The sequence below is a fragment of the Zootoca vivipara genome, chromosome 7, assembly GCF_965207765.1.
Source record: "Zootoca vivipara chromosome 7, rZooViv2.hap1.1, whole genome shotgun sequence".
Classification (NCBI taxonomy): Eukaryota; Metazoa; Chordata; class Lepidosauria; order Squamata; family Lacertidae; genus Zootoca; species Zootoca vivipara.
Genome location: NC_142590.1, coordinates 51,847,647 through 51,858,832, shown reverse-complemented (window position 1 = coordinate 51,858,832; position 11,186 = coordinate 51,847,647). Strand labels below are relative to the sequence as shown.

The following is an 11,186-nucleotide window of genomic DNA, read 5'->3' as shown; positions in this document are numbered from 1 at the left end:
AGATGTTGTGTCTAATTTTATTAATTTAGTCTGCTCTAAGTCATACAATTATGAAAAACAAACAACAAAACGACTGCTGGAAGCCCAGGAATATTTACAGTCTCGCCTTGTTGTAGTGAGGTCAGTCTATGTTGTTGCACAGATTGGTTATGTTTGGTACCACAAAAACATGGACAGATTTAACAATTTTTATATACAGAAAATAAAAAGGAAATAGTTCAAGTATCAAAATACAAAGACAGATTAAATAACATTTTTATTACAAATCAGTCCCACTGCCATACATCACAATTAGCAAAGGAGTGTCTACATTGTAAACCAAACTGCCTGTTACCAAGAATCAACCTGCCCTCTTCAGGTGCAAGCATAGCGTAAATTCCTGCTGCTAGACATTCATACTGATCATGCAAAAGGAGACAATGTAGGAGTGAGGTGTCACCCAACTCATTTTAGTTTCACAAGTGTAGAAGTTATTTTAAAAAGTGAGGTACCCTCAGATATCTGGTCTGCAAGAACAGCACAACTCTTAAACTGCTCTAGAATTTCATTTATGGGGGGCCAGAATTGTTACATACCTCAGAAATCAAATAAGACTTTCATTTCAAGCTAAGAAAGTAAAAAATGCCAGATCCTATGAGCCAACAATGGCATGTACAAAATAAAAAGATTTCAAGAGTTTGATTTTAATAACATGATTTCCCATTCAAGAGCTAAGGAGCAGTTCCTTTAGCCACCTTAAAATTTATAGTGTTTTCTCCAGGACACAAAAGATAAAAAGAAGTCTACAGAAGACATACATCTTTTTGAAAAGGGGAACATTTGGCGCACTGGGGGGAAAAGCATTGATGATGCCACTTCAGCACAGGTTGGTGCTAGAACAGCAACAGCATTTTCATCGAAGACCTCAAAACACATTCAATGCCAGGAATATAGGGCACTTTTCCTCAGAGTGCTGCAAAACCCCACAGAGAGGCAGGAGTCTCATAGTATTCAAACTGCTCAGAGCCAAGGAATAACTAAAATTCATAGGAAAAGTCCAGTCCAGAATGGCTTTGATTACCTTCTTATAAAGAATGCCTAAGCAGGAGATACTGTCATAGATATTGCTACTGTATGTCCATGTAAACTCTGAGAAAGGAAGCACCTGATCACTGGAAGAAGCAAGTTGGAAGCTTTCACTCATTTTGTCACCATGTTCTAAGGCTATCCTCTCTATAGCAAAACAGTTCACTGTGCATTCTCTCAACATTTATAAGTACCTCAGTATTTATAACCATCACCAGCATATCATTCACATATGAATATAAAGGAATGTTAATATTTCAAAAATTCATCCACCAATTATTTCCAAAGCCAGGCCTTTGGGAAGATGATTTGGTTTTTTCTCGATACCTTTTCATCTGGAATAAGACTAAATTACATTTTAAAGATACAGAAGTCGAAACAAGCCATTAACAAAATAGCAGGGTACCACAAGCTAACACAGACTTATTTGCACTTCCTCAGATAGGCTATAGAAAGATGTATATATCACAGCCATAGCCAAAACCAGTGTTTGAGACTGTGATACTCTATGTGAAGCATACAGTCGTTCTTGGGTGGAGTAGAACAAGAAACAACTGTTTCAGCATAATGCCCAAAATCTCTCCACATCTTTTTCATATTGTGAAACTGATATACTAAGTATACTTAAATTATGAACTAGTATAAAAAGTGCTAATCAGTGAATTAACTACTTAAAAATCCCAAACCATCAGGGCACAACCACATTTTCAAAAATATGGTACAGGAATGAGATGCATGGAGCTACAGTCCAGTTATTCAATGTATATATAAATGTGTGACAAAATTTTACTTAACCAGAAAAGAAATACTGCAATAATAAGAGTTCTTTGCAGTAAAAGCACACTTGTACCAGGCATCAGTTCAGCAATGATCATGAAGGGTTAAATATTGATAATTTTATTAAAGACGCCCTGTTTTCCACTTCTTTCACTGCAGCTGTGAATGGTGTACAGTACCTTCACAGTTGCCAGTACCTTCAAAGTTTAATATTGCAGTGACTTCAGAATCTTTGCCTACTACTTAGCAACCTCAAGTGTATAATGCTTAATATTCTAGCATCCACTCAACCTATGCTGTAAGACAGGCACATTCACATTTTTAACAGTTAAGATTCTCCACTTTCATCAACACATGTTATGCTGAAATTGTGGATTTCACAATATTGCTGCATTTACACCACTGTTTTAAATCAGAGCATCAGTCTCTTAACCTCAGATGTTTCATTCTCTTGCTAAAAACACATACTGCTTTTTGTCAGCTTGTAGCTGGAATCTCTTTTCACTCAACTCTGGAAGTCCTTAATGAGCAGCCAAGGACATATCCCAGAGCCGGGTGTTGATCTTCATACATCACGGTTTCTCTGCTTCTTAGTGCTCTGCCCCTTTACTACATTTCCATGGAGGAACGCGGATGTCTGCTGTTCAGCTTGGCAGAAGGCAAACAGAATGGGGACAATATTAATGGAAAGAAATATAGGGAACGAGCTATTCATTCATGTAAAACTACTGAGGGAAGCCTTCAATTACAGTGGTGGAGAAGTTAATGGCCACAGCTTTGTGTGTTTTATAGCCATATGGTGGATGCCCTCTGTTCATAACCAACTGCTCTGATGTTTCTTGGATAATTTACCATTAAAAGGCACATGTACTATGTTATCTGGTTTTCAGGAGAGAGAAAAATCACCAATAACTCCTGCAGCTCTTACTGACAGAGATTAAAACTATACATATTAGAGAAATAATTGTTTGCTTTTTGAGAATAAAAGCAAAGCACAGATATATTTATTAACACTCAAATGTGCAGTAGTCTAAAGAGACTAAATTCTTCAACTGCTGTAATTATACCTAGTTACAATTTGGTATAATTTCCTGGACATAATTCCAGGGACAGTGGGCAGATGTCTGGCCCCCACCTCACCTATCATCAACAACTGTCTCACTGCTGACCCTATTCTCAGAACAGAGATAAATAAAAAATTGCTTGAGATCTTTGTCCAATACAGTGACTTCTCTACTCTAACAATATCAGAAATAATCTCTGTAGGAATAAGTATTTTGGCCTTAATGTTATTATCAAAAGCTAGTACTAATCCAACATTTCTTTGCAATCATTGTTTAATGAGCTACGTAAAGTTTGCCATTTGAAGAATGTAATAAGGCAAATACAACAGACTGCTCATCTGCTTGAAGACAAATAAATGGCAAATATTTTGATAGTGTCAGTGTGCTTGGAATGCTACATTTAGCCATTTTTAAAGGGATGCTATTTGCATGAAATTTTGACCCCTTTTCTTCTAAAGGGGAACTGTGTTCTGTTACAGTAAAAGTACACCCTTGATTGTCAGTCTTTGTGTACAATTTAGTGACATGTGCCTTTGAAAGTTTCAATTTTAGCAAGAGTTTAGGGGGGGAATCAATTCAAAATTATTATTTATAAGCAGATTGGTTAACCTGAACAGAAAGTGATAATTCCAGGAAACGATTAAAAAAAAGGCATCATGTTTAATGAACAGCTGAAAACATCCCTTTTTGGCATTTTCTTAAATATACCAAGCCGAACTCCTAGGAAAAAGGAAAAGCGTTTAAGTAGAGCAGACACACTGCCAAGTAGAACTTTATATTATACCATGCATTCAGTTATCCAAGGACAGCAAAGATTGTGAGCAGCATCCATGCTAGGAAATCTGGTGAGCAAGAGGTTTGCAAGCAGTATCACAGTGGTTAGTGTCTTCTGAGATGACAAGTAGAAGAGTGCTACTTATTGGAAACAGTTTTGTGGCCATGACTCAGTATGGAGGTATAAATCTAAATTGAGACAGCATGTACATATGAGACCAAAGTTGTAGAACAGTCCAAGGTTTAGAATGATAAATAGAAAAGGCCTATGGAGTGTTACTTCACCCCACAAATTCACAGTGTCAAAATGAAGAGAAAGTCAAGAAACACTGGGTGTTTTCTGAAATCCACATATTTGACTCCTACGGGCTTCATTTCTCCCACCTCACAGACATCTAAAACAGGTAGCTCTCTCAGTGAGTTACACTTGTTTCCATTAGGAGAATTCACAGCGTTCAGTAGAGATCAGATACAAAATGCTGTTTAGTCTATGGTATCCTAGTGCTGTTGCCTCTGATGGTGCCACACCTAGTGTCAGCAATGGAAGGAAGGAGGGATTTAGAACAGCAGACAGATCAGACTGCAAAGGCACGGTTAGACTGGTTGGATGCAGGATTTGTTTTCAGAAGATAGTAGTCTCATACTTAGTGCTGAGGGTCCTCTTGGAATCCTGCTTGGGCTCTACAACCCAGGACACACTAGCATGGGACTGGGAGTCTTGGTCCACTTCAGATGGCTCGAGCTAGAAAACATTAGAAGGAGAGAGAATATCAGCCAAGCTGCTCATTTTGAAAATGGGAAGGCAAACCTGGATACATTTTTAAAAGCTCTGTACAAGGACAGCTTTGGGAGGGAGCTGCCTAGGTCAGATTTTTTAAAAAGTATTTAAAGCAGAGGATGTGCACATGTACAGGTATTTACCACTTGAAATGTTACCATAAAGACTTGGACCAATTTTTCATATTAAAGAAATAGATACAGCTCATTTTGGAAAAAGAACAAATTAAATTTTGTTTAAGCGCAAATCAATTATCAATTCAAGGTACGGTCCAGCAGCAGTTTGTTGAAATTCACTAGAAACAGAATGCTTAGTTGGAGTTTAAAATGTTATATTCAGCTATCTAGGGTTAGGTTTTTATGATCTGATATAGTCTCTTAGACAACAGAACTCTTCTCCTTGAATGTTAAATTGGTTTTAATACGGTAAAACTTGGCAAATGTTGCACTGAAGAAACATTTTATGCTGGTGAGAAGTGTTACAAGCTTGTCCTTGAAATGCCTCTTGTGTAATGTATAGGGAAGCTTGAATGAATTAACCTAGCAAGGTCAAGACAGAAGGGAACATAGACAGAGCAGCAAAACTAAGGGGAAAGAATGAGGGAATCACTGAATGTGAGTTGGTTTCATAACAGAAAACGTTTGTAACGAGAGACATGTGACTGCAAGAATGGTAAAGACCTTAGCTCCTTGACTAACAGATTGCAGCGGCAGATAGGAGGGACGGTGTGTAGTACAGGTGTGACAGTAACAACAGCGACTATCGGGAGGGAGCGGCACCTGAGGAACGGGAGCAAGCAAAACACAGACAAAAGGTAACATTAAAGGAGAGCAACAAGTATAGAGAGCACACGGGCCAGTACTCTGGTATGTTTATTTCCTTGCTAGATTGACAAGGACTCTTTATGGGGACTGCTGAAAAAAAGAAACTAACTACTCAGTAAATGTGTCATTGATTACATGTTCCTGTCAGTCCTACAGAGGAAACTTCAGAAAGAAAGGGAGAAAGCCTGTGTGCACAAGGCACCAGCAACTAGTAGTTCTAAAAGCAGTAAATTCATTTTAGGGTGTCAATATAGCCTGTGGGCTGCCCAAGCAACAATTTCGGAGGGAAAACAACTTTACAGCACAAACAGTCTTGATAGCAAAAATACTGTCCTGTGTCTTCATGGGTTCTCATTTTATTGCATTTCATCATGCAGAGGTTCAGCCAAGCAGTGGGTGCATGTAACATGTTTAACTTAACAGCTTTTGGTCCAATATCTATGTTGTCTAGAACAGTTGAGAAATGCCTCACTGCAGGCAGACCTTTGTCATTCAGTGGTATGTAAGCTGGGACTTTACTACTTCAATCAGACACATGAATCCACCTCATGAGATGGTCGTGTGAAAGTGAATTTGCTCATAATCCTTTTCTGCGAAAATATTTCCCATCCACTACCCATCTTTTTTTTCCTTTCAAACAATCAGCAGTGTCAAGACAAAACACAGTATTACCATGCAGGATGAATGCAAGTTAACTCAGGAAAAAATATGAGCAAACACTCTGATTTACTTCAATGAGCAGTTCTGGTATTTGGCCCTTGTCAAAATAGTGAATATATAGTAAAAGGCAAATCTTTGTATTAGTATACTTTTAAGCCTTTCCAGTAACTTGCAATTTGTTCTATTGTCTCATTGTTGCTTAGTGGGCTAATTAGCTCTTAACTATCTTACTTACCTGAAAAGGCTCAATGCAGTATTTTACAGTATTTTTTAAAATCAGCTGTGGTCAGGCATCATGTCAAAAACTAGCATAACTACAGGAAAGAAAGAACCAAAGTTCTTATAACATACGTACTGCTGATTTCCTCATGCTGGCTCGAGGTTTAGGCACCGGTTTTGAAGATTTTGTTTCTATCATTTCAGCTGTCAAAGCACCTGGAGGTTTTGATTTTTGGGCTTGGAGGGCCAGCTGGTAGGCTACTTCAAATGCTTGTCCCAATGTCAGAATGATTTCATATGTTAGATTCTTGAGAAAATAAACACAAAGTATAACTTACTTCAGAAAGTAATGCCAAAAGAGTTATGATGCTAGTTTGTTTCTACAAACAAAATGAGTGCTAAGTGCTGTCTGGTATCTTGAAGACCATTTTATAGCACAATCCTGTGTGTAACAATTAGGGAATAACCCCCATTTTGTATAATGAGGTAGTGATGGCCATTGGGGCTGGGAGGGCAGAAGGCTGGGAGGCAAACAGTAGATTGAGCTAGAGCAAATGACAGTTTAGAGTTGGCTAATTCTAGGTTTGCCCTCATCCTCCTCGCCACCACATGGTACAAGGATAACACCAGGACTAAAGAGGGAGAAGCTGTGAGCTGAAGCTCCCAACTTCATTCATTTCATATATTTATATACAGCTTAATATGAAAAATATATCTAAACAGTTTACAAAAATATTATACAAGATATATCCACACAACAACAACAACAGGTAAAACAATAAAAGCAAAATGTAACAGCACACTTTACAACAACAACAACAACAACAACAGGTAAAACAATAAAAGCAAAATGTAACAGCACACTTTGAAAATATCTCAAGAGTCAGCAGACATGACTCAATAGCCTGGCCACCAAGTACCTGTAAGGTGGATGGAGGATCAGAGATCTACAGTCATCTAGACCCCACCCAACCCTTTGGAGAGCAAAGCCACTGGAAATACAAAGCTTGTCTGAGCAAACAGCTTCTGAGGGGTACCTTTTAAAGTTATCCCTTTGTTCTGTGTGACTTTGGGCTGACTGACACCAGTCACAGGAAAGAAAGGATTCTGCCATAAAAATGAATTCTGCCCAGTCAAGTCAGGCTACTTCCCTAAGCTTTGTGAGGCTAGTACTGGTATTGCACAACTGCTTTGCTCTCAGGATTTAGGAGCTCCTCTGGATTATTAACTGTGGATAGCCTTGGCAATTGAACAGTTTCTGGGAGCCTTAAAACCCAGCACTTTTTGCACAATGGTCTAAGCAGTGATTAGTGGCAGTTCCAGAACAAAAATACTGGAGAGGGTACAGAAAGGGCAAAGTGCATTTTGGGGTAGTGAATTTGAAAAGTATTTCCACTGTGTGACCAAAAGTAATCAAGTAATGGATGGGAAGTGAGCATGGGAAGACACTCTACTCCCCCACCCCACTATGTTGCCTATGGCTGCAGTTAATGTCCAGGATTGTAACAAAAAGCAGAAACATACTTCCGAATTCTGTGCAACATTCATAGCTCTGGCATGAAAATCTTTTTTACCATGCAAGTTCTAAAATCCAAATATAAAACATCTGATACACCTCTAGTATTTACTTCTCACTTCCTAGACATTATACCCTATATTTTGTAGAGAAAGCACTGTGGAATTTTAAATGTGTCAGAGGACTGTTAGCCATTTCACATTCAGGGCAAAGAAACTCTTTAGGAAAGTCCAGCATATGTTGCTTAAATCCTTGCACCTCATGTTTGCATAATTGAATTACTGTACCAGGATTCAAAAAGCTTTTTGTTGCAAACCAACTACCTACAGATTATTTTTAGCAAGGCAAAATACAAAGCAAAAAAATCAAGCCATTTATATTCTACTTTACTTACTACATCAATGGTACTAAAGACATGGCAGTAGTGGTGGCTAGTTTGCAAGTCCTTTGTGATATAGGCAAATGTACAAAGATCCTCCGGGTCCTGTGCAGCACAAGAGATGTTCCGGATTTCGTGCTCAGCAATAACATTCTGCCAAATGGAAACAAACAGCTTTATCTGCTCAGTAACTGAGATTATCTTACGAAAAGACAATTCACAATAAAATAATTTTTATTAAATTTATTTATAACTAAATAACAACTAAGATTTTGGGTTAGAAAACCCTGGGTGGTATTCAACTAACTTTTACTCGGAGCGGATCCATTAAAATTAGTGTCTATGACTAACTTTGGTCCATTATTTTCAACATGTTTACTCCGAGACCTATTTCAGCAACAAAAACAGCATCCAAATACAGACAAGCACTATCTGAAAAACTGGTACAAGGGAAAAATCAATCTCTACCTAACTTCTGTAGTGGCAATTCTTACAGGATTTACCACAACATTTTTTATGTATTTACTGATAAGGAATGGGTAGTTGCATAACAGATTAATTTCCATGATGTCACTGTCAGCTGACATTCAAGATTTTAAGTATTAACTATGAGCTTAAGGTCGTCCTCACCTTGTTAGATGCATCAATGAATTTCACTCCTTTGTAAGTGATAGATAATATTATAGTTGGGGTCTTCTTCATATGCTCTGTTGATTTCTTTGTAAAAGAAAAAACCCATTAAGAGGCATGATTAAAAGATTTCTCAGGATGGAGTGTACAGGCAAGATTTTTTTTTTAATCCACATCAGGTTTTGGAAGAAGTATGCCAAGTTTTTAAAGATGCATTTTCAAGGCAATGAAAATTCAGTGAAGTGTATATATATAATATATGTACAACAAGGTGTAATCAGATTTCACACATCCTAGCAGTAAATACTGCATACCAGCTGAAAACATATCTGTCAAACAAGTTGACTAAAACAAGGTAACAGATAATTGTAGGGCAATTATGAAATTTCAAAGTTTTGTGGTTTGGCTGTTATATCTTGTGCTTGTAGCAGTCTCCAAATCTTGAGCTACACAACAGTTTACTTTTCGAGACTGGTATCAGAAGTTTTGATTTTACACAGTGCACACCTACCCTCATCTTTGCACAGGCATCCTGTGTAGATTCTGTCCCTCGAAGATCTTTGATTAACATGGAGCCTAGATACTGTTTGAAACAGAGGAACAGTAGCAGCAACTATTAACACAAATATTTGTACCCCAAAAGATGAGAAGATATTGTCACAGTTTCTTGCTTCTAACAGGAACCAGGCAATCTTATAAACTTCTGCCTGGATAAGGCCAAATTGTACTAAGTAAAAGCTATTATGTAAGTGGCAGGACCATGCTTTCCAGCAAAGATGGGAAATCTGTTGCCTTCAAATCTTGTGATTCCCAGTAGCCACAGTCAGCATAGCCAACGGTCAGGAATGATGGAGATTGTAGTCCAACATCTGGAAGATCACAGGTTCCTCATCCCTGCTTTACAGGAAGAACCAAGATTATGCACCAGATGAATTAGAGTCATAGAACTGTAGAGTTGGAAGGAATCTCAAGGGTTATCTAGACCAGCCCCCTGCAAATGCAGAAATCACAGCTTTAAAATCCCCCAACAGATGGCCATCCAACCTCTGTTTAAACCTCCAATGAAGGAGAGTCCACCACCTTCCGAGGTAGTCTGTCCTACTGTTGAACAGCTCTTACCATCGAACACTTCTTCCTAGTGTTTTAGTGGGAATCTCCTTTCTTGTAATCTGAAGCCATTGGCTTGAGTCCTTCCATCTGGAGTACCAGAAAACAAGCTTGCTCTATCTTGCATGTGGCAGTTCTTTAGATATTTGAAGATGGCTATTATATCAACCTGAATTTAATTTGTCTAAGAATCTAGAATACACTTACATTGGCTTCATACCCACAGGATTCAAATATAAGCTTCTCTGGTTGATGCTGCCAGTGTTGGACAGGGGCATAAGCAGCAGCCAGACTAGGGGGTCTGAGTGTAAGTTTAGATTCACGGCGTTCCTCCTGAAAACACAAGTTGCAGTTATAGTCAGAATTTGGTCTGAGATGCCTGCTCTATTGAGCATATTTATTTACCAAGGATTTAATTTTACCAAGACTGGGAACACCCATAACTAGACACTCCTGCCCATGGCAATTGCAGAGTTTCTGACAGCCTAAAAAACCAGAACTTTTTGCACAACTGTCTGATCAGTGATTAGTGACAATTCCAGAAAAAAAAATACTGGTGATCAGCAGCAATGGACTAAATCTGCTGCTTCCATATTGGGGGCAGAGGCAACTGCCATACTTCACTGCCGTGGTTCTCCAGTAAGAGAAACTGTGCTACAGCTCCCATGAGATTTCCCCCTCTTTTGTACTACCATCATAAAGTAACTTTGATTCTTGCTACATTTCACAGTGCCATTTCCCAACTTGTGGGAACCAAACCAGCTGCAAGGCTTTCATGCCTCCACCCACCAATGTCAGTCATGCCCCTCAGGTGTCCTCACCAGAGCAGGTAGCCATCTTAGATCATAACAATCAATTTCTAATTTACCAGAGCCAACCAGCCATTCCCCTCCATGCCCTGCTCAACAACAGCTGTAAGGTTAGAGACTCATGTCTTACAAGCTAATAGAAGAATTTCTAAACGAAAAATAATAATGGAATACCTGTGCCTTGAGTCTCTCTGTTCTGGGGTATGATGCAATGTCATGGCTGCCCTCATGTCTCTTCTTTCCAGCATCCCCCAAAGGCAGCAGGAGATCTGCAGACCTCCCTGTACAAGAGTCACTCTGGCTTAGGGGTGAAGACGTCTGGGATATCAAATCCTGGCACTGAAATCAGAGTGGTACACATTACAAGAATTAGATTTTCACAGGGTATATTCAGAGCACCTTGCCCACAATAAATAAAAATGCCACTATTAGGCAAGGCTGAGGGTTTTTTCCCCTTTTGTTTTAGTATGATCATTAAGGTGAACATAACCAGTAAAAAGGAAGTTTAGTTCATTTATACCCTGCTTTTCCACAATGAACTGTATTCAAAAGGGCTCACATTAATGTATTACAAAAGTACATAA

General features: G+C 38.7%; 1 protein-coding gene across 18 annotated transcripts in view; it reads right to left on the bottom strand.

Annotated features, from left to right (window-relative positions):
• Positions 1-3: 3 nt before the first annotated feature.
• The window catches only part of ANKS1A (ankyrin repeat and sterile alpha motif domain containing 1A), a 116,465-nt gene continuing 105,282 nt past the window's right edge, over positions 4-11,186 (bottom strand). For 8 of the 18 annotated variants that reach the window (XM_088674202.1, XM_088674204.1, XM_088674205.1 and 5 more), the window contains 9 exons: positions 10,777-10,941; positions 10,001-10,126; positions 9,198-9,269; positions 8,687-8,773; positions 8,072-8,209; positions 6,298-6,468; positions 5,139-5,237; positions 4,325-4,422; positions 4,033-4,208 (listed from right to left, as the gene is read on the bottom strand). In XM_088674202.1, coding sequence (XP_088530328.1) covers positions 4,169-4,208; positions 4,325-4,422; positions 5,139-5,237; positions 6,298-6,468; positions 8,072-8,209; positions 8,687-8,773; positions 9,198-9,269; positions 10,001-10,126; positions 10,777-10,941 — 996 coding nt within the window. In that variant the 3' untranslated portion in view covers positions 4,033-4,168. Of the gene's footprint in view, positions 2,491-3,546; positions 4,423-5,138; positions 5,238-6,297; positions 6,469-8,071; positions 8,210-8,686; positions 8,774-9,197; positions 9,270-10,000; positions 10,127-10,776; positions 10,942-11,186 lie in introns of those variants that run through there. The other 10 variants (XM_035123327.3, XM_088674212.1, XM_088674214.1 and 7 more) reach the window with 6 other exon arrangements.